Below are 27,222 nucleotides of genomic sequence, written 5' to 3'. Positions count from 1 at the left end.
TAGAGAACAGAACAGTAAATCATCTGTAACATTTACATACACTGCCATGCATGGTGTGGGATATCCTTATGTTTTAGAGGCCTGTAAAGTGTTTGGTGTTAAAGAACCGGTCCCTGTGGTAGAACAGGTCAGTATATCTGTTATCTGAAACCGATTGGACTGCGCTGAAATATCTATATTGCAAAATATCTATAGTCAACAAAATTTGAGACAATGAGAGTCCACTATATATCTTTAAAAACATTGTTCAGGAGCTGCCGTATTTCCTCTTAATATAAACTTTCTTATAACGTTTAGTCGCACAACAACATAGAGACAATGCATTTATCACTGCAGTTTCATGAAGTCTGAAAGGATTTTGATATACTTTCCTAATGTCTTACTACTGTATCATAATATTTGTAAAGTAATTTTCTTTCAACAGATAATGCCAGATCCAGAATTCCCAACAGTACGATATCCAAACCCTGAAGAAGGTGAAGGAGCTTTAGTAAGTTGACTTAACTGTGGGATAACAAAAGTAGTAAAAGCTAAGTTAAAGAGAAGAAAGTAAATATATGGAGACATTGACTTTTAAATATATTTCATAATTTCAAACTGTTGAATCTACCTAAACCTATAAATTATGGTTTTAGTTTTTGAATATTTCTTTTTCCTGCTTTACATAGTTTTGAAAGGACAGAAAGGTTAGGAAATAGTGAAACCACACAAAATCTTGACAGATTCCTTCATTAAAACATTTGAAAATTGAAAGGGGTTAAAAATAATTATGTATCATTGTATGGTATGGTTGCCAATGAAAAATATCTCCATCAGACACCAAATGATGAAGAAGTTTACACAACTCTTGCCAAAAAAATATTCATGCTTACACAGTAAATGTATTTACACATATCCATTCTTTAAAGATAAAATTCCAATGCATGTATAAATGTGAATTAAGATATTACTTTTTGATTATTTTTAGTCCCTGGCAATAGACACAGCCAATGCTAACAATAGTTGTGTGATTTTAGCCAATGACCCTGATGCTGACAGACTTGCTATCGCTGAAAAACTAGAAGGGTAAATAAATTTTCCAATCCCCATTCTTCTTCACATGAATTGTTTTATCAGGATGCTTTTATTTTATAGGAAAAGTTGAAGAATATTGATACCTCATGAACTTGAATTGCTTTGCTTGCATGAGTACTAAATATTTTATTTCCGTTTGTAACACTGAAATGTGCCTTGTTGAAATGTTTTTTTAGGTATACCACAGTATTGAAATAGTTATACATTTTGATTATAGTTTAAAAATACTTGAGTCATAAGAAAAGTTTTATTTCTTTTGACCGTGAGTCAAACAGCTGGCCTTTCTGCATTCTTAAAAGGCAACCGTAATTTCTAAACTATTGGACACCACAATGAATCTAACCAAACACTCAACCACAAAATCCAACGTAGAAAGCAAAAATCAAGACAATGGAGACCAACACATTGTTCTACCCTTTTAAATTGTTTTCTTTTTTTATCTATTAACCATTGAAATTAAACAAAAAGATGAATGGTAAATTAAATACTTTATTGATATTTCCAGTGGTAAATGGCATATTTTCTCAGGAAATGAAATTGGTGCCTTGCTGGGATGGTGGAGTTGGCTTTCCTTTAGACAGAAGAATCCTGATGTTCCAGGTAAGGTATAGTGTAAAGGAAATGAAATTGGTGCATTGCTGGGATGGTGGAGTTGGCTTTCCTTTAGACAGAAGAATCCTGATGTTCCAGGTAAGGTATAGTGTAAAGGAAATGAAATTGGCGCATTGCTGGGATGGTGGAGTTGGCTTTCCTTTAGACAGAAGAATCCTGATGTTCCAGGTAAGGTATAGTGTAAAGGAAATGAAATTGGTGCATTGCTGGGATGGTGGAGTTGGCTTTCCTTTAGACAGAAGAATCCTGATGTTCCAGGTAAGGTATAGTGTAAAGGAAATGAAATTGGTGCATTGCTGGGATGGTGGAGTTGGCTTTCCTTTAGACAGAAGAATCCTGATGTTCCAGGTAAGGTATAGTGTAAAGGAAATGAAATTGGTGCATTGCTGGGATGGTGGAGTTGGCTTTCCTTTAGACAGAAGAATCCTGATGTTCCAGGTAAGGTATAGTGTAAAGGAAATGAAATTGGTGCATTGCTGGGATGGTGGAGTTGGCTTTCCTTTAGACAGAAGAATCCTGATGTTCCAGGTAAGGTATAGTGTAAAGGAAATGAAATTGGTGCATTGCTGGGATGGTGGAGTTGGCTTTCCTTTAGACAGAAGAATCCTGATGTTCCAGGTAAGGTATAGTGTAAAGGAAATGAAATTGGTGCATTGCTGGGATGGTGGAGTTGGCTTTCCTTTAAGCAGAAGAATCCTGATGTTCCAGGTAAGGTATAGTGTAAAGGAAATGAAATTGGTGCATTGCTGGGATGGTGGAGTTGGCTTTCCTTTAGACAGAAGAATCCTGATGTTCCAGGTAAGGTATAGTGTAAAGGAAATGAAATTGGTGCATTGCTGGGATGATGGAGTTGGCTTTCCTTTAGACAGAAGAATCCTGATGTTCCAGGTAAGGTATAGTGTAAAGGAAATGAAATTGGTGCCTTGCTGGGATGGTGGAGTTGGCTTTCCTTTAGACAGAAGAATCCTGATGTTCCAGGTAAGGTATAGTGTAAAGGAAATGAAATTGGTGCATTGCTGGGATGGTGGAGTTGGCTTTCCTTTAGACAGAAGAATCCTGATGTTCCAGGTAAGGTATAGTGTAAAGGAAATGAAATTGGTGCATTGCTGGGATGGTGGAGTTGGCTTTCCTTTAGACAGAAGAATCCTGATGTTCCAGGTAAGGTATAGTGTAAAGGAAATGAAATTGGTGCATTGCTGGGATGGTGGAGTTGGCTTTCCTTTAGACAGAAGAATCCTGATGTTCCAGGTAAGGTATAGTGTAAAGGAAATGAAATTGGTGCATTGCTGGGATGGTGGAGTTGGCTTTCCTTTAGACAGAAGAATCCTGATGTTCCAGGTAAGGTATAGTGTAAAGGAAATGAAATTGGTGCATTGCTGGGATGGTGGAGTTGGCTTTCCTTTAGACAGAAGAATCCTGATGTTCCAGGTAAGGTATAGTGTAAAGGAAATGAAATTGGTGCATTGCTGGGATGGTGGAGTTGGCTTTCCTTTAGACAGAAGAATCCTGATGTTCCAGGTAAGGTATAGTGTAAAGGAAATGAAATTGGTGCATTGCTGGGATGGTGGAGTTGGCTTTCCTTTAGACAGAAGAATCCTGATGTTCCAGGTAAGGTATAGTGTAAAGGAAATGAAATTGGTGCATTGCTGGGATGGTGGAGTTGGCTTTCCTTTAGACAGAAGAATCCTGATGTTCCAGGTAAGGTATAGTGTAAGGAAATGAAACTGGTGCATTGCTGGGATGGTGGAGTTGGCTTTCCTTTAGACAGAAGAATCCTGATGTTCCAGGTAAGGTATAGTGTAAAGGAAATGAAATTGGTGCATTGCTGGGATGGTGGAGTTGGCTTTCCTTTAGACAGAAGAATCCTGATGTTCCAGGTAAGGTATAGTGTAAAGGAAATGAAATTGGTGCATTACTGGGATGGTGGAGTTGGCTTTCCTTTAGACAGAAGAATCCTGATGTTCCAGGTAAGGTATAGTGTAAAGGAAAGGAAATTGGTGCATTGCTGGGATGGTGGAGTTGGCTTTCCTTTAGACAGAAGAATCCTGATGTTCCAGGTAAGGTATAGTGTAAAGGAAATGAAATTGGTGCATTGCTGGGATGGTGGAGTTGGCTTTCCTTTAGACAGAAGAATCCTGATGTTCCAGGTAAGGTATAGTGTAAAGGAAATGAAATTGGTGCATTGCTGGGATGGTGGAGTTGGCTTTCCTTTAGACAGAAGAATCCTGATGTTCCAGGTAAGGTATAGTGTAAAGGAAATGAAATTGGTGCATTGCTGGGATGGTGGAGTAGGCTTTCCTTTAGACAGAAGAATCCTGATGTTCCAGGTAAGGTATAGTGTAAGGAAATGAAACTGGTGCATTGCTGGGATGGTGGAGTTGGCTTTCCTTTAGACAGAAGAATCCTGATGTTCCAGGTAAGGTATAGTGTAAAGGAAATGAAATTGGTGCATTGCTGGGATGGTGGAGTTGGCTTTCCTTTAGACAGAAGAATCCTGATGTTCCAGGTAAGGTATAGTGTAAAGGAAATGAAATTGGTGCATTACTGGGATGGTGGAGTTGGCTTTCCTTTAGACAGAAGAATCCTGATGTTCCAGGTAAGGTATAGTGTAAAGGAAAGGAAATTGGTGCATTGCTGGGATGGTGGAGTTGGCTTTCCTTTAGACAGAAGAATCCTGATGTTCCAGGTAAGGTATAGTGTGTTGCGTCGCCACCACAGGCGTGTATCTCCAGTCAGCGCATTGACCACTTATAGGACGACGACATATCAAGGTGTATATATATAAATATATACTTCTAAAAGGGGTTCGATCTGTTGTTATAACTCTAACTGTTAAGGCTTTACAGAGACATAAAACTAATAAAAGTTCACACCCTGTTTATTTCGGTATTAAGGCACAACATGAATTTATGCAGGTTAACAATAGTAAATATTTATACTATAAACTAGTATGACATTATATAAACAGAAGAAGTCCCAAGAGGATACATAAAACTTAAAAAGGTATGAGATTTATCAATCTCATAGTTAACTTGCTATATTTCCGGTGAGGTGCATAAACACCTGAGGTTCAATTGCACCTAAGGTTTAGGTTACCGTATATAAATGAGGTGCGGTTGCACCAAGGTTCAATTAATTAGGGTATATAAATGAGGTGCGGTTGCACCAAGGTTCAGTTACACCCAAAGTTCCTGTGCACCCGAGGTTCAAGTGACAGTATAAAAACGAGTTGCTGTTGCACCAAGGTTTACAATTTAGTAATATAGGGTCATCTCTTATCCAGGTGCATTGCCTTAGCAATGTATATAATTTTTGCCGTATACGGTGCAGATACACCGAAAATAGATGTGGTGCGCCAAATCCAAACTTGGAAGCACCGCTAAATTTGAGTACCGCTATAAACGGTTTAAATGCAGTAAACGAATCAGTTGATTGGTAAAATCATCTAAATATAAAATGTAATTTATATTCATAACTTTTCTCTAACGGACCAATAAACGGAACTATTAAATAAATACTAATGCACCCGGTGCAATTTACAGTTGACTCCCGGTGCCAACAAAGTAAAAGAATGGTTTCTTTTAATAGAAACACTCAAATAAAGATACCTAAAAAGGCATAATTATATTAAACTTTTACGCAAACGTACCATCGCTACATCTGAAGAAATATTCTGCTGCGACATTATAAGAAATACTTTAAAAGTTAAACTTTATGCGGCTAAAAATGAACGTGTCTCAAGAAAGTGAACTGAGAAGAATGACGTCACGAGTACGCTGACGTCGCTTTATATATAGAATAATATTAACCAATCAAATAATTCGGTTTGCGATCTCCGGGCAAACGTGCTCATTTGCGCAAAGATGGTGGTTCTAAGTATCCTCCGGGCACTTATGCACAATATTACAAATAATTCAGACTTCACAAAGGATTCACACCCAACTAGATGGATAAATAAATGTATTACAAAGTTAGTAATGCAGGATAAAAGTCGTGACATAATATAAAGTAAGTGAAATTCCCAATGGAAGTGGTTCGTGTCCCGACAAAAATGGACATTCTGAACGACAAGTTAAAAGTGAAAGTAGACTAAAAGTTACAGTATGAGAGCTAATATTCACATGAATAAGTAATTAAACAATATCGAAGTACACAATTCTATGATTTCTACAACATCAAGTCATAATTATTGCATAACAAGCGTAAACTACTAATTTTGGAGTCCCTTCAACATGCATAAACGACATGTAAACAATCAATTTCCGGGGACATTCCAGAAATGTACTTTAACATCAGATGTAAACAAACGGATACTTACAATGAAACCAGATGGGATTTAACATGGGTGTGAATAACGAAATATCTTAACAACAATAAATAATAACAATATAACATTTGAGACCATTTTAACTTATTTATGGATCATAAAAGGACATAATAAGGAACCAATTTCTGGCCGGCACAACACTGCCCCCTCCTTAGTATGGATTGGTCTCCAATTGGATGGTAAGGTAAGATAAAAATATATTAACATCTATGCAAGCCTAAGCGCTTACTATTAATTTATAAATATGTACATTATTTTTCAACCATACAATAAGTTAAAGAATATCTACAATCACAAATTATCAGATCTCTGTACTTGTTATGACTAACAAGTAGAATATATTAAATTCTATTTTATACATATATACATTTGCCTATAGCCATCTATAATGTTTCTCAAACTTGAAAACCTGAGAAAGGTATTCACTTATACACAAAAATAAAAATGTAACCGTTCATGCTCTCAGTTGCACACACATAGTCCATCACTATCACACATACTCATGTGCAATAATTATTATTTACAATATATACATACACGTACCCTTAAATTACCTAACTTTTAACTTCCTAACCTATAACTTCAGGATTTACAGTAGAGGGCCAAGGATGCCACAGGACTGCGTAGTAAATTTTACAAGAAAAATATACATTATTAATGGTCCTCTGACCACTATATACAATAAAAAAATTGAAAAAAATATACCATCTTACTCTATTAACAACATTACCATTTAATTATATTAAAAAAAAAAACATGACAATATATTAAATGTTTACAATATTTCCTAATTATAGTTAACTTTCATACATGAATAGAAAAACAACAACACATTATCAGTCCATAAAGTTCCTTTCTTCCAAGTCTTCTCTTGTCTTCTCATTCCGGGTCTTCTTAGTCTAGGCCAGTAGGGTTTTAGTGAGATCACAAGTTGATCACATAGAGTGGTACTCTCTTGTACCGCAATTTGAAATTATAAGCCATGTACACCTGTTGTACATAATCCTGATGAAATTGATGTGGTCACTCATGAAGAATGAAAAATATGTGAATATTAAGACATTAATATTGAACTTATGGTTTCTTTAAATAACATACATAAGTTGCCTACATGTAGACCATATATGATTAGTTTTAAGTTTATACATTCCACGAGCACATTCTCTACAGTGGATGCTTCTATAAACTCAAATTGCTGTTAGTAATAACAAGCAATTACCAATCACTGGTTTCTATGTTTACAGCAATCATATGTTGAATGATCTACATTCAAAATTATGTTAAAACCAAAGTTAATATAATAAACTTGATATATAGTTGCCAGAATTAATGCTGTGCAACAATGCATCATACATTTTGTGTACCTAGAACATAAAATCATCAAATGCTAGAACAACCATGATTGTACCGTCTAAGAGAGCATTCTCTACATTAGAGGTTTCCACAATCATTATTTCTTTAGTTAAAAAGAAATATTGTATTTCTACTTTAGTTTTATTCTTTGAGCATTAATTTTAAACCATGTTGGGGCATTGCTGCTAGGGTACATCTTTTATTTATCATACTGAACTAATTTTGGATTGGTCTAAGGGAAATAACTCCATTTACAGGTAGACTAAGAGACCTGTCTTGTTAACGAATTTTTGAAACTGCACTAACCATGCCAGTTTCAATATTCACAAGAGAATCAACAATCTTTAATAGGGACAATAACTTCAGCTTCAGGAGGTACAACAACATCATGAGCTACAGCAATCCTACATAAAGTAGGTTGCATATTTTCAGTAAAATGGTAACACGGTATCCGGTCACCATTTATAGACAAACAACTTTCATTTAACAAAACATCACAGTTATTAGGGGTAAGAAAATCTACCCCTAAAATTCCATCATTATGTATATCAGCAATCAAAACTTCATGAGTTATGATATGGCTACCAATTTTTATTTCCACATTAAATTTTCCAATAAATGCGGAAGTTTCTCCAGTAGCAGTAACTAAATTTAAAGTAACTGGAGTAACTAAGTTCTGAGATGAGAGGGAGAGCTTCTCAAAAATCTTTCTATTAATTACAGTGACACTTGCACCGGTGTCAACCAACATATTAACAGGAATGTCCTGTATTTTTGTTGAAACAAATAAACCCTCATCTCCGAACTTAGACATATTAAGTGCAACTATCCTGGGCCCTGACTCATTTGTCTCACACCGGCCCCCGTGTTCGACAAGTCCCGGTTTCCCGAGTATCCCTGCCCATAATTATGAGCGGTATTGCCATTTTGGTCATTGCGACCATTTTGGTTCCTGCTATTGTTATTAGTTTGACCATTATAACTATTGTTCCTATTATTATTTCCAGAGCCATTGTTATTATTCCTGTTCTGATAATTACCCTTATTTTGGTAATTATTTGACCATTGTTTATTATTGCTATAATTGTCATTTGTTTTTCCAGGTTGAGAACTCTGAGCTGATTTGACAACTTGTTTGATGTCATTAGTCAAAGACTTCATTTCCTGGCGGAAACCATCCATGAAAGTCTTTGTAAAGGACTCAGGATCATCAAGACAAGCTGACTCATTAGTAGCTAATGCATTTATTGGGTGACCACGATACCGATTGGTCTTCTGTTTATCTGCAACCCTATAGGCCTCAAGCTGTAGTGCCAAAATTTCAGCTTCAGCAATGTCCTTGCTCTGAGCCTCTCTTATTCTGAGCCTCATATCTGACTCCGGCAAAGCATCTATAAAGTGATCCTTTGCCAAAGTAAAGATAAGCGCTGGTGGCGCATTTGGATACGCTTGACGAGTGAGCTTCTTAATGGATTGTGCCAGTTCAGATATAGACTCTTCCTTACGTTTGACACGTGTCTGTAAATTGGCTTTGAAAATCTCAGCTCGGTTCATTGATCCAAACCTTAAATTGAGGATCTGAACCAAGCTTTGATAATCTTTCCTTTCCATGGGGGAAAGTTCAGACAACAAGGTTCTGGCATCACCTTTGAGGCTACCAGCTAAATACAGGGATTTAGTGACATAATTCCATGCGTTCAACTCTGCTAATATCTCAAATTGAGACAGATAATCGTCAAGATCTTCGGTACCGTCATAATATTGCGGTTTCATTTTAATGGACCCATTGATATTTGATTTGGACGTTTGGTTCTGATGTGGAGTACGTACCCCGGAATTTGATCTACCAGCTACCAAACTAGATACTCCAGGAGCCAGTGTGGATGGACCAGACCATCTGTTAGCAGTTGCTAAACTGTCATTGTTATTATTGTTAAATAAAACATTTTGGGTGGAAAACATATTGTTAGAGCTAGTTGCCTGCTCTAAATATTGAGATGTACGTTCACCTTGCATGTGTGGGTTAAATGTACTGCCATTGCAATCAGTTATTCGTTGGTCAAAATCAACCAACGAATTCCTGGTAACATGAGTTTGATCACCTGACCCTAAACTTTGAACATGAGGCGGGGTGACCTGAGCACGTAAAGCTGCAATGTCTCGGTCAACTTTATCCATGGCCTTGTTGGTCATATGCTGCATTTCTTCTTTGGTATTCTTGAACATTTGGTCTATTTGATGAAGAAAGTCATCAAATTTGTTTTGCATTAGTCTCTCTACATTACTATAGTTTGGTGTAGAAGCACTTGCAGAAGGGGTATTGCAAGTAACTTCATCAACAACATGCATGTCCATTAAATTAGATGGACAGCTCATATCTTGATCAAATTCCATCAAAGAATCTGAGATTCTGTTATTAAACATAATTTCTGAATCATCCATTGTAAATATTATTCACAAAAATCTATCAATTTCAATAGTAACCAGTTGGTAAAAATTTAATCACCACAATCAAAACAGTGGGTCAAAAACTTAAATACATTAAATGGGAGATAACTCAGTTAGTTATACATCCCACCGAGGATGCCAAATATGTTGCGTCGCCACCACAGGCGTGTATCTCCAGTCAGCGCATTGACCACTTATAGGACGACGACATATCAAGGTGTATATATGTAAATATATACTTCTAAAAGGGGTTCGATCTGTTGTTATAACTCTAACTGTTAAGGCTTTACAGAGACATAAAACTAATAAAAGTTCACACCCTGTTTATTTCGGTATTAAGGCACAACATGAATTTATGCAGGTTAACAATAGTAAATATTTATACTATAAACTAGTATGACATTATATAAACAGAAGAAGTCCCAAGAGGATACATAAAACTTAAAAAGGTATGAGATTTATCAATCTCATAGTTAACTTGCTATATTTCCGGTGAGGTGCATAAACACCTGAGGTTCAATTGCACCTAAGGTTTAGGTTACCGTATATAAATGAGGTGCGGTTGCACCAAGGTTCAATTAATTAGGGTATATAAATGAGGTGCGGTTGCACCAAGGTTCAGTTACACCCAAAGTTCCTGTGCACCCGAGGTTCAAGTGACAGTATAAAAACGAGTTGCTGTTGCACCAAGGTTTACAATTTAGTAATATAGGGTCATCTCTTATCCAGGTGCATTGCCTTAGCAATGTATATAATTTTTGCCGTATACGGTGCAGATACACCGAAAATAGATGTGGTGCGCCAAATCCAAACTTGGAAGCACCGCTAAATTTGAGTACCGCTATAAACGGTTTAAATGCAGTAAACGAATCAGTTGATTGGTAAAATCATCTAAATATAAAATGTAATTTATATTCATAACTTTTCTCTAACGGACCAATAAACGGAACTATTAAATAAATACTAATGCACCCGGTGCAATTTACAGTTGACTCCCGGTGCCAACAAAGTAAAAGAATGGTTTCTTTTAATAGAAACACTCAAATAAAGATACCTAAAAAGGCATAACGTCAGGGTACCCAAATTGCACCTATTTTGACAGTTTTTTAACCTACGTTTTTTTATGCTTCAGACAAAAGTTTTCATTATGTGTTTATTTTGTAGATGTATCATTATTTAATATATGGTTTCACCAAATTAATTTTTAATCCATATAGAATCATAGAAAAAAATGGTCTGAACTGACCTCCAAACCATCAATGATTCTGTAATGAGGAGTACCCAAATTGCATCCATGCTTAAATTTGCATCGTCAAAAGTCGAATAACAGAGTTGTTGTTTAATTTCTTCAAATATTTTAAACAATTGAATATTAGTCCATGCTTACTCTTCATTTTTTAACAAATAGATACTTTTAACACATTGTATTTGCTAATTTTAAAAAGATGACGTTTTGATGACGTCGCACGGTGTCGTTTTCGTACATTTTGCTTTTTCAGTAAACACTTCATCTGTTGATAAATACTGTGAACGTTTTGTGTATATTTAAATAGTTTTACCTATGTTGAAAGACATGCATAATATAAAATCATAAAAATGCCAACTGTTTAGTCTCTTGGAAATCTTGTAAGATATCCGCTGCTATTTTTGCTAAATAGGTGCAATTTGGGTCCTCGGTGCAATTTGGGTACCGTTACGTTAATTATATTAAACTTTTACGCAAACGTACCATCGCTACATCTGAAGAAATATTCTGCTGCGACATTATAAGAAATACTTTAAAAGTTAAACTTTATGCGGCTAAAAATGAACGTGTCTCAAGAAAGTGAACTGAGAAGAATGACGTCACGAGTACGCTGACGTCGCTTTATATATAGAATAATATTAACCAATCAAATAATTCGGTTTGCGATCTCCGGGCAAACGTGCTCATTTGCGCAAAGATGGTGGTTCTAAGTATCCTCCGGGCACTTATGCACAATATTACAAATAATTCAGACTTCACAAAGGATTCACACCCAACTAGATGGATAAATAAATGTATTACAAAGTTAGTAATGCAGGATAAAAGTCGTGACATAATATAAAGTAAGTGAAATTCCCAATGGAAGTGGTTCGTGTCCCGACAAAAATGGACATTCTGAACGACAAGTTAAAAGTGAAAGTAGACTAAAAGTTACAGTATGAGAGCTAATATTCACATGAATAAGTAATTAAACAATATCGAAGTACACAATTCTATGATTTCTACAACATCAAGTCATAATTATTGCATAACAAGCGTAAACTACTAATTTTGGAGTCCCTTCAACATGCATAAACGACATGTAAACAATCAATTTCCGGGGACATTCCAGAAATGTACTTTAACATCAGATGTAAACAAACGGATACTTACAATGAAACCAGATGGGATTTAACATGGGTGTGAATAACGAAATATCTTAACAACAATAAATAATAACAATATAACATTTGAGACCATTTTAACTTATTTATGGATCATAAAAGGACATAATAAGGAACCAATTTCTGGCCGGCACAACAAGTGTAAAGGAAATGAAATTGGTGCATTGCTGGGATGGTGGAGTAGGCTTTCCTTTAGACAGAAGAATCCTGATGTTCCAGGTAAGGTATAGTGTAAAGGAAATGAAATTGGTGCATTGCTGGGATGGTGGAGTTGGCTTTCCTTTAGACAGAAGAATCCTGATGTTCCAGGTAAGGTATAGTGTAAAGGAAATGAAATTGGTGCATTACTGGGATGGTGGAGTTGGCTTTCCTTTAGACAGAAGAATCCTGATGTTCCAGGTAAGGTATAGTGTAAAGGAAATGAAATTGGTGGAGATGGCTTTCCTTTAGACAGAAGAATCCTGATGTTCCAGGTAAGGTATAGTGTAAAGGAAATGAAATTGGTGCATTGCTGGGATGGTGGAGATGGCTTTCCTTTAGACAGAAGAATCCTGATGTTCCAGGTAAGGTATAGTGTAAAGGAAATGAAATTGGTGCATTGCTGGGATGGTGGAGTTGGCTTACCTTTAGACAGAAGAATCCTGATGTTCCAGGTAAGGTATAGTGTAAGGGAAATGAAATTGGTGCATTGCTGGGATGGTGGAGTTGGCTTTCCTTTAGGCAGAAGAATCCTGATGTTCCAGGTAAGGTATAGTGTAAAGGAAATGAAATTGGTGCATTGCTGGGATGGTGGAGTTGGCTTTCCTTTAGACAGAAGAATCCTGATGTTCCAGGTAAGGTATAGTGTAAAGGAAATGAAATTTGTGCATTGCTGGGATGGTGGAGTTGGCTTTCCTTTAGACAGAAGAATCCTGATGTTCCAGGTAAGGTATAGTGTAAAGGAAATGAAATTGGTGCGTTGCTGGGATGGTGGAGTTGGCTTTCCTTTAGACAGAAGAATCCTGATGTTTCAGGTAAGGTATAGTGTAAGGGAAATGAAATTGGTGCATTGCTGGGATGGTGGAGTTGGCTTTCCTTTAGACAGAAGAATCCTGATGTTCCAGGTAAGGTATAGTGTAAAGGAAATGAAATTGGTGCATTGCTGGGATGGTGGAGTTGGCTTTCCTTTAGACAGAAGAATCCTGATGTTCCAGGTAAGGTATAGTGTAAAGGAAATGAAATTGGTGCATTGCTGGGATGGTGGAGTTGGCTTTCCTTTAGACAGAAGAATCCTGATGTTCCAGGTAAGGTATAGTGTAAAGGAAATGAAATTGGTGCATTGCTGGGATGGTGGAGTTGGCTTTCCTTTAGACAGAAGAATCCTGATGTTCCAGGTAAGGTATAGTGTAAAGGAAATGAAATTGGTGCATTGCTTGGATGGTGGAGTTGGCTTACCTTTAGACAGAAGAATCCTGATGTTCCAGGTAAGGTATAGTGTAAAGGAAATGAAATTGGTGCATTGCTGGGATGGTGGAGTTGGCTTTCCTTTAGGCAGAAGAATCCTGATGTTCCAGTTAAGGTATAGTGTAAGGGAAATGAAATTGGTGCATTGCTGGGATGGTGGAGTTGGCTTTCCTTTAGACAGAAGAATCCTGATGTTCCAGGTAAGGTATAGTGTAAAGGAAATGAAATTGGTGCATTGCTGGGATGGTGGAGTTGGCTTTCCTTTAGACAGAAGAATCCTGATGTTCCAGGTAAGGTATAGTGTAAAGGAAATGAAATTGGTGCATTGCTGGGATGGTGGAATTGGCTTTCCTTTAGACAGAAGAATCCTGATGTTCCAGGTAAGGTATAGTGTAAAGGAAATGAAATTGGTGCATTGCTGGGATGGTGGAGTTGGCTTACCTTTAGACAGAGGTATCCTGATGTTCCAGGTAAGGTATAGTGTAAAGGAAATGAAATTGGTGCATTGCTGGGATGGTGGAGTTGGCTTTCCTTTAGACAGAAGAATCCTGATGTTCCAGGTAAGGTATAGTGTAAAGGAAATGAAATTGCTGCATTGCTGGGATGGTGGAGTTGGCTTTTCTTTAGACAGAAGAATCCTGATGTTCCAGGTAAGGTATAGTGTTAGGATGCTGGTGCTTAGCCTGGTATCTTGGCCTAACCTCCTCTTCATGTCAGTAAGGCCAGGTTTAATACAATCCATGTGACCACTTTCAGTGCTGAACAGGACTAAATTACTGTGCATGTACATGGGATATAAACAATATATCACTAATCAAATCAGTTTTGTTTGGATTATCATGGCTTTATTTTGTTGAAAATAGAATTTGGCATGAATTTTAAACAATGTTTAGATCATATGTGGCTATATCAATATTTCCTGCCATGTGTCCCGAAATTATAATATCCCACAATGCATTGTTCTAAAATTCAATGAACAAAAATCTACAAAGTTATTTGTAATATTGATAGTAGATTTTTTTCTGTTTTTGTGTTGTTTGATAGCTGTCTAATTGACATATACCCAATATATGCTTTTATTTACATACTAATATACTATATTTTAGCATCTGAAGTGTATATGTTAGCAAGTACAGTATCATCTAAGATATTACAGACAATAGCCAGAAATGAAGGATTTAATTTTGAGGTATTTTTAACTAATGAATAAATATTAATATTACCATGTTTATATGTAATTGAACAATTGTCAGTTTTGTTCATTTTATAAACACATTAGCTTGTGATAAATAAAATTGATAAGTGGTTTTATATTAGGTCTTTACAAAATTCAGTTGTGTATGTATCATAAACATGATCTACAGTTACTCTAGAATTGCATTCAGTTCGTTGTTATTTTTTTATAGCACCCATTGAGTAAGTTTTGTTGTTGTTGCATGTTTCTCACATTCAAAGTTTTTTGGAGTTTATAGGAATCACCCTATCGTTCTATGTACCTTCTACACTGCAGGAAGTATAGAATTGAAAGAACACAGAGTTGTAAAACACTTCACAAGTATAAAGGAATAGTAGCCTTGTATAACATGTTAAAGGGAAGATAATCAAATTAACATACAGTAATGTTTGACAGAGTTATCCTTTTGTGAGATAAATCATAGTTCTAGTTGGTTTTAAACTTCATAAGGATGAGTTGTATCTTGTAAGCAATTTTGGATCTCCTAGGAAGTATTTTTCTGTTAAATGATACTTTTAATTCTAGTGTTACCCACTTGGCCTGACATGACTTCAATCTTTTCCACTCACTACCTTTCAAAGTCTTCGATGATTCCCATGATCCCATCACTCTGCTCTAGTTCAGTAGGATATGTACCAGCATGAATATAAAAATTGGTTTTAACATGTAAAAGATTTTTAAAGTCCAGTTAAAATGATTTCATGTATATACATTTAGACTTTATCTGTATTTTATAGGAAACCTTGACTGGGTTTAAATGGATGGGAAACAAATCAGATGAATATTTGAAGGCAGGGAAAACTGTCCTGTTTGCCTTTGAGGAGGCCATTGGTAAGATTGTTTGGTTTATATTTATTACTCCACACTCTGACAGTGTATAAAGCATTATTGCAAACATTTTGTCCATTCATTTATTTGTCAGTTCATCTTTCTATTCACCAAACAGATATTTTAGTCACTCTTTTCTCAGAAACTGCTAAATATAATGACTTTATCAGTAGGTACACAGTGATGAGTTGTCACATGTTCTTGAACTGACACACACCTACTTGTTGCTGATATTTTTTAAATTTTCAAATTTGACAAGACCTAATAATATTATACCAAATTTGGAAACATAAAAGAAATGGCAATATTACAGCAGCGTTGAAAACACTGCAAATTGAATTTGACAACATAATGTTTGTTTTTGATAAGAAAACAGGTGCTTGAAATGTCGTTTGAAATATAATTAGTTGTTATGTAATTATAATTTAATCAGATATCATTCATCAAGAAAGGAGCAGAGTTTTTTTTAAAGCATCATTATATTTTGGAGAAGAAGATATCAATTAAAAATAAATGTTTTGATAAGTTTAATCAAGCTTGGCATATTCACCAGGAGGCTTTACAGGATAATTTGATGAAAAAGCAACTACATAATTAACACATGAAGCTATTTTTTCTTTTTTTTATTTACTATATTTATTTTTTGGTTTTTTTCTTAACCATCTTTTATTTTCTTTTATCTATACTTTTTTTTGTCCTTTTTAATAAGATACCATCATAAAATCCCAACAAAATGTTATTTTCAAGTTCTATACATTTTCTGATGAGTTGTATTATTATATTACATTTATATATATGAACTTGCTGATTTTCAAGATTTCAAGATTTATTGATAACGCTCAGACACATAAATGTGTAACATGAGGTCAAAGTATAATACATAAACAATTGAATGACAAAATGAGCATGCAGTACTATCTAAACACATAGAAATACAATAATAATGGTAAATATTTTAGAATAAAAAGGCAATTTTCTTAATAAAATATGACAATCGTTTGTAGACCTCCATATTACATATGGACAATAATCCTTCCATTTTAATATATTGAGGATTAATAGTATAATATTTAGGTAAGTATTTGTTTCTATAATTAACAATAGAATCATGTTGACATACAAATAAAACATGAAATTCATCACCAATAAATTTATGACATAAAGTACATATTCTCTCTGGTCTAGGTATATTTTGCCAACGGCCTGTCTCAATTGGAATACGTAAGTTCGATGTCCTTAATTTAGTTATCCACCCTCTATTCTGTTCAGATAGTCTGATCAGATATTTTTCTAATCCAAAGTCCTTTTTAAATGACCCATAAAATTGTCCCCGGGATGAATTTTCTATATCGACAAACCATGAGGTAATAAACTGATCACTCAATATACGATCGAGATAAGTTTTATCACAAAAGCCAATTTGGTTCATGAAAATATATCCTAGACCAGTGTTGTTAAATATTGATTCGACAGAGTCAATCCATTTGAAAACATAATGGCCATGATTCTTCAGTGATAACATCAGCCTGTACAAAGAACTACTGAGTTTACTGCTATTGTTTACAACTTTACACCAATACGAAATCATTCTACATTTAACTCGAATTTGCAGAGGGAATCTTCCCAATTCTCCATACACCATAAAATTGGGTGTAGTATTTCTAACTTTTAAAATTCTTTTGCAAAATTTCAAATGCATCTGTTCAATACTTCAGAACCATATAAAAGAATGGGTTCTATCATGGAATCAAATAATTTCAGTTGTAAATCTATAGGAATGTTTTCGTTTCTAACAATTCTATGTATAAAATGCATTGATTTATGTGCTTGATCAATTAGTTTCTTTTTGGTATCTAAAAAAGTACCGTTATATTTAAAGATAACACCTAGATAAGAAAATTTTTCGACAATCTCAAGTTCTTTGTCTTGTAATAAAAATTTTAATTTCTTCTTACTTTTTCTCTTTCTAAAAATCATCACCTTTGTTTTATTTAAATTGACTTCTAATTTCCATTTTTCACAGTATGATTGAAAAATATTTAATGATCTCTGCATACCTTCTTCTGTTTCAGATAAAATTACAGTATCATCGGCATATAATATAACAAATAATTCAAAAAATATGTGCAATTCACTTTGAAACTTCTCTTTAACAGTTTCTAGTGGAATCCCATCTAGATTCTTAAAGTAATCTTCTAAGTCATTAAGAAAAATTGAAAACAAAAACGGCGATAAATTCTCCCCCTGTCTTACACCTGCTAAACAGGGAAAAAAATCTGACTGACATTCATTATATTTTACACATGATTTGATTCCTTGGTACATATTAAAAATAACTTTAAAGCACTTCCCTTTAATATTACTCAATTGAAGTTTTTCCCATAAACCAGATCTTGATACAGTATCGAATGCTTTCCGAAAGTCTACAAAAGTACAAAAAAGTTTTTTTCCAAATGAGAAATACAGCTCTATGAGTGCATGAAGCACAAAAATATTGTCTACAGTTGAATACCCCTTTCTAAAGCCAGCCTGATTTTCATGTATAAGTGAAATTTCATTTGCAAAAAAATTGCTATTTGATAACTGTACTGTTGTGTTGTATATTATATATGTTGGATAAAAGAAAGGAGCAACTTTACTGCCTTCAACAATTAACTTATATCACTCACTGATTTGTATTACAGGATTCATGTGTGGTTCCAGTGTGCTGGACAAGGATGGAGTCAGTGCCTCTATGGTAACAGCAGAGATGGCAACTCATCTGTATGACCAGGGTCTTACACTTTACAAACAACTAGAAAATATTTACCAAAAGTAAGTTACTGTTCTGTTATACTTCTATAAGGTTTTTGTCCCCATCAAATAAAAAAATGATGCCCACATATCTTCGCATACAATGATGTTATATCTATACTCATCCAACTGAAACAAAACATTACTTAGCAACTTATTTCCTAACAAAATCATCCCAGCTAGGATGTATGTGCTTGTACCTGCAATTTCAGACCATCAATCCTGGAATTTATTCAATGAAATAATGATCCAATCAAAGTGAACATTACATACAATATTTTTATTAGAAAATACGTTTTAAATACAGAAAATAAGAAATTATTTAAAAAAAATAAAAATAATAAGTATGATATTCTGATATGAAAAACCTTGTCATAGGATACTCAATTTTATTTTGTCAGGTGTTCCTTTTTATTGTAGTATTTTTATCAATTGATCTTAGCTCTGATGTCTAAAAAATATACTCTCTATTCAAACTTTTTTTGAGGAAGCGAACACCTGCTAATCAAAGCCTGACTGTTCTGTACTGAGCTATTTTAGAGGTCACATTAATTGTCTTCCTCTATCCACCCATTACATACTTTACTCCTCTGCATCCACTTGCCTGAAAGCTTTGTAGGCAGCTTGTAGCCTGCTTGTCATCATTTCCAGTTAACCATACCATATCAAAGTTTTCATCGGACAGGTTTTGAGTTATGTAGGGCTATACCATTTTTGACTGACTGTGTACTCTGGCTTCCTCAACAAATAAAACATTGCAAGTATTAAATAGTGCTGAAATTGGTACCAGCTAATTAATTTATTATTTGTAATATTCTGTTTTAGGTATGGCTACCACATAAGTTTGAATTCCTACTTTATCTGTCATGATAAGGATGTTATAAAAAAGTTGTTTGATGATCTGAGAAATTTTAATGGAACAGGAAAGGTAAGTGTATAATAATATAACTTTGTAGATAGAGATAACCATTTAGCTAGAATATTGAAAACATATTTTTATAGGACACTGAACCAAAAGCTTGTTGTATTCATATGTTCTACATACACTATGTAAATGAGCAATTTTATTTAAATTAACCTTTTGATATTTATGTACCTCTTACATCAAAGAAAAAACAAGATAGTATAAATCAAAAAGAAACATGGAAGTAACACTAATCTTACTTAATACTTTAAAAAAAGGTCATAGTTCTCTGTGGGCAATATGGCTTACTTTACCAATACATGAAAGAGCAAATAGTGCTGAAAAATGTGTTAAACACCAAATATCAATCAATCAATCAGTCATGTACTTGTTATAATAATAATGTTTTCAGGCTCTGGAATATGATGAAACTAAGAATTATATTCCTTGATTTTTGTTCAGAATTGCTACTGTTGATATTACCAGTCATATCTGTGTCTTTACAGCACCCTGATACCTGTGGTCCATATAAAATTAAATATGTAAGAGACCTTACAGTAGGAATTGATAACAGTAAACCAGACAATATACCAGTAAGTACAGAGTTATCTACCTTATTAATCATTCTAATCACTGTTAAATAAAGCAACAAACTTATTTCAATAGAAATAAAAACCCTTTTGATGTACTTGTGTAACAGTAAATTTGTTAGTGTAGCAATAAGATGGCCTGTTGGCATGTTACAGTGGATGAAACTAAAAAAGGTGGGATCACACCTTGATTATACAGCAACAAATTCAATTTGTGGAATGTTGAGTCTGGACCAAATTTTGACCTTTTCTACCTTCTGTGAGTGGCGTAAAAGGGTCTGTGCAGAAGAATGCAAAATAAAATGCCATTTCACTATGACATACAGTTAAAAATTTTCTTGAAAATTGATCTTTTTACCTTTTTCACAAAACATGGTGAATAACAAACCTTTTTTACAGATGCACAGGAAATAAAAATGACAAAACATGTTGCAGGAAAATAACCCTTTACCACCCTCATCTGTATTTAAAAAAAAAGAAGTTACCGTCTGAATACCAATAAAATAGTGTTTCATGTTTTAGGTCTTTTATATACACAGCAGAAATGATACATCAGTAATATTTTATTACTTGTCATTATTTAAAATAAAAACACAATTCTTTTGAACTTGTCTCATTACCTACTTATTAAACTTTGCAGGCTCGTTTTAAGTTATAAAGATTGCTTTTTCATAGTTTTGCAGAAAAAAGTTTTGTCTTCAATATCAAAATTTTGTTTTATACATTTATTTTATATCAAAACTCATACAATAATTTCCTGAAAATTTAATAGAGCTTTAGCATGCATTTTAATTAAAATATTTCAGACTTTACCAGTGAGTAAATCAAGTCAGATGGTTACTTATACATTTGAGAATGGTTGTGTAGCTACTCTTAGGACAAGTGGAACGGAACCAAAGATCAAATATTACACTGAACATAAACCAGATCCACAGAAAGGGTAGGTGGTGTTTGTAGATGTTTTATATAAAACCAAGCAGCCAAGTAGGGTAGATTAAGGATTCAGATAAACTGGTCTGCCATCCCATCTAAATTTCCAAACAGAGGGAGCAGGTTTGAGACATTGTCACATTGGCATTAATTGGATATGTCTTACAAATTCCACCCTTCGCTACAAAATTGACCAATTATATTTACAGGAACTTTTGACAACTTGACCTCAATTGAAAATATTGCGATGCCTCAAATTAAATAAGTAGCTTTTAATTAACTCTATGTTCGCAGCCCAGACAAATGCTCTCGCGAGCTTGTTATCATATTCTTCACAAACTTAGCTGGTATCCTTCATTTCCTTGAGAACTCAGTAGGTATCTTCTAATTTCTTGTAAGTTTAAAGTGGCATTTAAAAGCATTTGTTTCTACATCAACACAATGGTCTTTTTGACGTATTATTTTAAATCAAAGCTGAATGTTGATAATGAACCTTGTAAAAGGACAGTGACAAATTCAAAAGTTACAAAGCTGACAAGAAAGGAAAAAAGCCCAAACTTTGCTGGATGCCTTAACAACCATCAATGCTTTATATTTAGACTACAGTGGTAAATTCACTAAGATATTTATATACCTAAGTCAAACAATACCATGATATACTAGGAAATAATCAATTTTGAAAAGTATCAATGTCTCTATCTTTACAATTATTGTAATAATTAAAGTATAAACATATTAAGTAACCTAATGTCTTACAGAAAGATCAAAGGCTACTGTAATTAACAGAAGTATTGATATCAGCTCCTCTGAATGATTTCTCAACTTATAAAAGACTAGAATATAAAAAATTATTCATATGTAACATGGCTTATATGTTATTTTAGAACTAGAAACACTTAGCACTAAAGCTACATGCATTAATAAATATGATATGTTTACAGATTGGACAAGCAGTCAGCTCAGCATGAATTAGAAGATATTGTACAGTGTATTATAACCTATTTCCTCCAGCCAGAGAAATACAACCTACAAACAAGGGTGACATAATTATACTACTTCCTGTCAGAACTAGGTATAATGCATGCTGGGAATGATACCAAAGGGGATGTTTTGTAAATGCTGCTGACATAAAAAAATATATCCATGTATTGTACTGTTCATGTTGTACTTTTTGTAATCTTACTCTATTTTGAAAATTTGCTACACTTTTTTATATTTTTTTGTATTGTTTAAATATTCAGAAGTTTCTTATTTGTATATGTAGATACTGATTTAAAGAAATGTTCTTGATATACATGTACATAAGGGGTTAAAATAATAAATTTGTTTCAAATTTTTTTTGATATTATTTAAAAATATCCTCTTTATGTAAATTTTTTGTCATAATATGAAACAGCTGACTCATTCTCAGAAGCCTTTTTATTTATTTATTTCTTTTTTAATTTGATTTTTTTTATCAATTAAAAACCTGATCCAAATGTAAAGTTGAGGTCAACTCTAGTTAATATTTGCTTTCCAAGCCTTAAACTTCTATAAAAAAGTAGATTTTGACATCATGATTCAAGAATTCTTCTGAAATCAGAACTGTCGGTTCAAATGCAAACTTATCAAAAATCATGTATAATAAAAATTATTTCTGTAAGTACAATATATATCTTTTCAATTGTTAGTTTAAATGCTTTAAAATAAATTATCAGTAAAATTTGTATTGTATTAGTAATTTTTCAAGTCAGCCATGCAGTCACTTTCTATTCAACCATATGTAAATCAGGTGATAAGTGTCTCTTAAGTTGTTATTCAAAGTTATTTTCATAGATTCTGTGAAAGTTAAGAAAACTACCTCAAATTAAGAACAAATATATTTTTTGATAGATTTGTCATAAGCAATTGAGTGTTGAAATTAAAAAAAGGAAAGGAATGAAATGTTAAAAGACCAGTCCTTGCTGTCATAAAACTCAGACTCAGAAAACAACTAATGAAAAAACTGGATTTTGTGTTTGGAGCCCAAATTTTTGTACTCGCCAGTTTATATATGATGGAGAACCAATAAACATTCAAAGGATGGCATCAGCATGGTTTTACAAAGGGATACTCTCATCGTATATCTACAAATACCAACACAAATTATGCAACAATGGATCAGGAACTACTCCAATCGTCAAGAGTCCAGAAACAGTCATATTTGCTAGTCTTGTCTAAACTGAAAGTCTTTGTCCTAAACCAGTAATTGGAATTTCGGACAAATTTTATTTTTTAAGGTTTATGTACCCTTCTGTAGCCATTTTTGTACGAATTTTTCAAACCTCAATTGTATCAAAACTAAAGATATAATAAATAATAGAGATAGGCCATTTTGAACATGTTCCAAGGGGAAACTTGATGCAAAGCATTATTTTTTACTGTTTCATTGCATTTGATAGAAAAAGAGGACTTTGTGGCAAATAAATCAAGATTTTTATAGAAAATCCACAGCCTTTAATACAGAGATTTTTGTTATAAAATTTGAAACATAAATTACTCACTTGATTTTCTATGATGTGCTAGTGTTTATTTTTTACAAAAAGTTCTAAGTAACCTGTAAATTTCAAAACACCTCGTGCTGAGTCACTAAAGTCGAGTTCACCATAAAAGGTGTACTTGATTTTGGCCATATTTATACTTGTCTTAACCAATAACTACATTTATAAACTTGTTTTAAGGAAATCAATGCTAGCACTGCATGCAATAATCCTATATCTATCAGTCTTCAAATTGCCAAATATGAGAATACAAGGATAAAGGCTGTGGATTTTCTATAAAAATCTTGATTTATTTGCCACAAAGTCCTCTTTTTCTATTAAATGCAATGGAACAGTAAAAAATAATGCTTTGCATCAAGTTTCCCCTTGGAATATGTACAAAATGGCCTATCTTTATTATTCATAATATCTGTAGTTTTGATACAATTGAAGTTTGAAAAGTTCGTACAAAAATGGCTACAGAAGGGTACATAAACCTTAACAGAAAGAATTTCGGTCATTTTGTTAAGATCAAGTTTCTATATCGCCATTTTGAACTTGTTTTTGTTTTTTTATCTCTTTCCTGTAATAAAACTGTAGACTCCAGTATAGTGTAACTTGATGGAATAGTACTGATTCATGTGCATTGTAATGTACCAGATACATCTTGATGTGATCATCAGAGGCGGATTTAGGGGGGGGGGGGGGGCCCTTTTTGGGAAAAAATTTGGTTGCTTATATATGGAATCACTGAAGTGTGACCAGAGCGGGCCCCCTCTTAGGCAGTCAATGGGTCCGCACTTATGAAAATTTCTAGATCCGCCACTGTTACTTTTGTTGACATTTTTAGGAACAAACCATCAATTTTCTTATTTGACTAACCATATTTGAGATGAGAGATCCTTGCTAGATCATAGTAATGAAATAAACAAAGCTTGACAAAAAGTAAAAATTGTTCAGAGAAAAACTTTATGTAAAAACTTATGGTCAAGATTGAAGTCAGATAATTTTATCCACTTATCAATTTTTTCTTGTCTAAAATATTTTCACAGAAAGGAAAAAAAATATACTATTGTTTTTACTAAACACATTTTACATTATATACTTATCTTTATATATATATATATATGTATGTATTATTACAGTTATATTCCAAGAAATTGCTTTGTGGATTAAGCTTTATTGATACATGCTGTTATCCATAAGTATTTATTGTTATTAAACTTGTCAATTTCATACCTAGATATTGCACAAAAATTGTCTGTTTTTGTATACCTGATCAATGTTAAGTTTTTGTCCATATGAATAAAATAATATTAGCTCTCTACTTGTTATTTTATTAATTTAACCAGAAACTATGTCTTCTAGAATTTATAATTTGCCGTATCATGTCTTAAAAGTATAACTGGAATCAGCAAAAAACATTGGACAGTACCAAAAGTAAAATACCAAACTCCAATGAAAATTCAAATCGTAAAGTCACTTATCAAATGGCAAAATCAAAAGCTCTAACACATCAACTGAATGGATAACAACTGTCATATTCCTGACTAGATACAGACATTTCCTTATGTAGAAAATGGTGGATTATACCTGGTTTTATAGCTAGTTAAACCTACAGCAGATCATACCAACCACTCATCTGAAAAATACTGTCATCCCCCTTCTATTGCCTACCTTGATCATTTGTTGTAAAAGTTTAAAAAAAACAACCCTAAAATACATGCACAGTTCAGGACATCATGACCACTTATTTCATTGTACAAAATAAAGAAAACCTTCTGATTATATTTTCCTGAATGGTAAGAAGTCTATGTTGTCAATTATTAATCAGTTAATTATAAATTCACAGCAATGACATCAGTAATATCTGTTTCATTATTATTGAAAGCTAAGAATACTTTTAAGTATTTAAGGTGGTACCTAACACTACAGGGAGATAACTCTGTAGAATCAGCTAAAAGTTTTAATCACATTGTAGTGTTAAGGAAATATTAAGCTTCTCAATGATCAAAATGAGTGTTTGTCAAACTGCTATGTATCCAACCAATTTTTTCCAAGAAAGTGATTGGTTAAAATTTTTTGTTTTTTTTTTTATATTTCTTTTCAAAGGGTCAAAGTAAATATTTTGTCAAAATTTTATGAAAATTAAATGAGCCAAATTAATTTTAGTCAAGGTGTTGGGTACCACCTTAAATATAATTGTAAATAAAGAGGATATCAACTTATATGAAATACCTGCACTTACACTAACCTTTATCTAACAATTACTAGTCATGACACGCAAGAGTCCTCCTAAAACAGAAATTATTTTTTAAATTGCACCAACATTCTGACAATCACATACTTTCTGCACTTTTATAAATGTGTAAAATTGTTTTCTTTCTCATATATTTCATCTACCCATTAGTTTGTTACACTCACCAAATGGCTGTGCTCTCCCTGGTAATTGATAGCAGCATGATACTATCTGAATACGGTTTATAATGGAATGTTTCATACATTTATGGTTCTATTTTAAATCCTATGAAGTGATTTGCAGAACACTGAATGGATTTTATTTTTTGAACAATGAAAGAGCAGACATAGCATTATTGGTGTTCCAAATACTTCAGATAAAACTTACAGCTTTGAAATTCAGTTATTTCTTGTATAAATCTTATTGTCTCTTTCAATATTATACTGAGTAATTAAATTTTACACAAAGTTAATTTTAAAGATAAAGGTTAGTTCTACATGAAACATGATTAAGTAATCAAATGATAAAACTAATTTTACTCAAATTCATGTTTCTGGTCTAAATGCAAAACCTCTGATTAAGACCAGTTGCCTTTTATCATAGATTTTTTTTTTTGATTTCTCACTGAATGTTCAATCTTGATTCAATCATTGATTATAGAGGGGGTCATTATACTCTTTATCTATGAAGGCCTCCTGTTTGTTCATTGGTCGGAAATGCTTAACCAAAGTGCTAGTAACCACTGTAGGATAAGATTGCTTCGATTGATCAGTGGGAAGTAAAATTAAATATGGCATTGGCTGTAGTTGTTTTAAAAGCAATTCTAGACAAAGGAAGAAAACTTAAATTTTTAAAGATGACTTTAACAATTACATTATATATTTTTTTTAGAACAGATATTAGATTCCTGCACCTTGCAAAAGTAATGTAATTTTCTAGTCAACTGTAACATCGTTTTGTGCCTTGAATATAGGAGCATATTTTACATGGATAAATTTCTATAAAATGTTCATGTATAGTAAGTATAGAATGTTGCGATAAATGCACTATAGTTTGTATATCTATGGTAGTAATAAGCCTTGGAAGATTTAGATATCAAGTCAGTCCCATAATGTATGCCAACTTTACCTAAAAATGGAGAAAAAACATACAAAATAACAGAGAACAGAGGATACCATAGGCGGATCAAGGCCCCCTATTTCGTGTGAAAAATTTGGTCGATTACATAGGGAATCAATGAAGCATTACTGGAGCCCCCCCCCCCCCTTTTTTAGGAAAAGTTCTGGATACTGATTTGGGAAAGACGCAAAAATGCTTCTGATTAAACATGGTCTTTGAAATCGCAACTCTCCTACATATATCTCTAGCCAATGACGTAAAATAAACAATTACACAATAATGCACACAGTAAAAAGAAGTATTGAGTCCGATGTTGGAATAGGTAATAGACGATACAAAGCAACATGACAATGATACATAAATTTGAGAAGACTTTATCACTGTGTTTTAGTAGTCTCAGCATAAATTAATAAAGGACTAC

The 27,222-nt window shown here is 33.6% G+C and overlaps 1 protein-coding gene and 1 long non-coding RNA gene across 2 annotated transcripts in view; both read left to right on the top strand.

Moving 5' to 3' along the window:
• LOC139508670 (phosphopentomutase-like) overlaps positions 1-24,768 on the top strand; it is a gene marked incomplete at its 5' end in the record, with an annotated part of 51,969 nt that extends 27,201 nt beyond the window's left edge. Inside the window, 12 exon segments of the mRNA XM_071295989.1 lie at positions 4-127; positions 425-490; positions 968-1,065; positions 1,580-1,674; positions 14,773-14,855; positions 15,638-15,731; positions 18,413-18,542; positions 19,347-19,449; positions 19,932-20,018; positions 20,822-20,955; positions 21,887-23,203; positions 23,974-24,768. Of these exon segments, the coding sequence (XP_071152090.1) occupies positions 4-127; positions 425-490; positions 968-1,065; positions 1,580-1,674; positions 14,773-14,855; positions 15,638-15,731; positions 18,413-18,542; positions 19,347-19,449; positions 19,932-20,018; positions 20,822-20,955; positions 21,887-21,992 (1,120 nt within the window).
• On the top strand, positions 4,388-9,325 carry LOC139508671 (uncharacterized). Its single transcript, XR_011661401.1, has 2 exons — positions 4,388-6,197; positions 8,470-9,325. It is a non-coding gene; the product is annotated as an uncharacterized lncRNA (long non-coding RNA).
• Positions 24,769-27,222: the final 2,454 nt, after the last annotated feature.

Source organism: Mytilus edulis, unplaced genomic scaffold (genome assembly GCF_963676685.1).
Source record: "Mytilus edulis unplaced genomic scaffold, xbMytEdul2.2 SCAFFOLD_207, whole genome shotgun sequence".
Classification (NCBI taxonomy): domain Eukaryota; kingdom Metazoa; phylum Mollusca; class Bivalvia; order Mytilida; family Mytilidae; genus Mytilus; species Mytilus edulis.
Note: the sequence above shows the minus strand (reverse complement) of the source record. Positions and strands in the feature narration are given on the sequence as shown.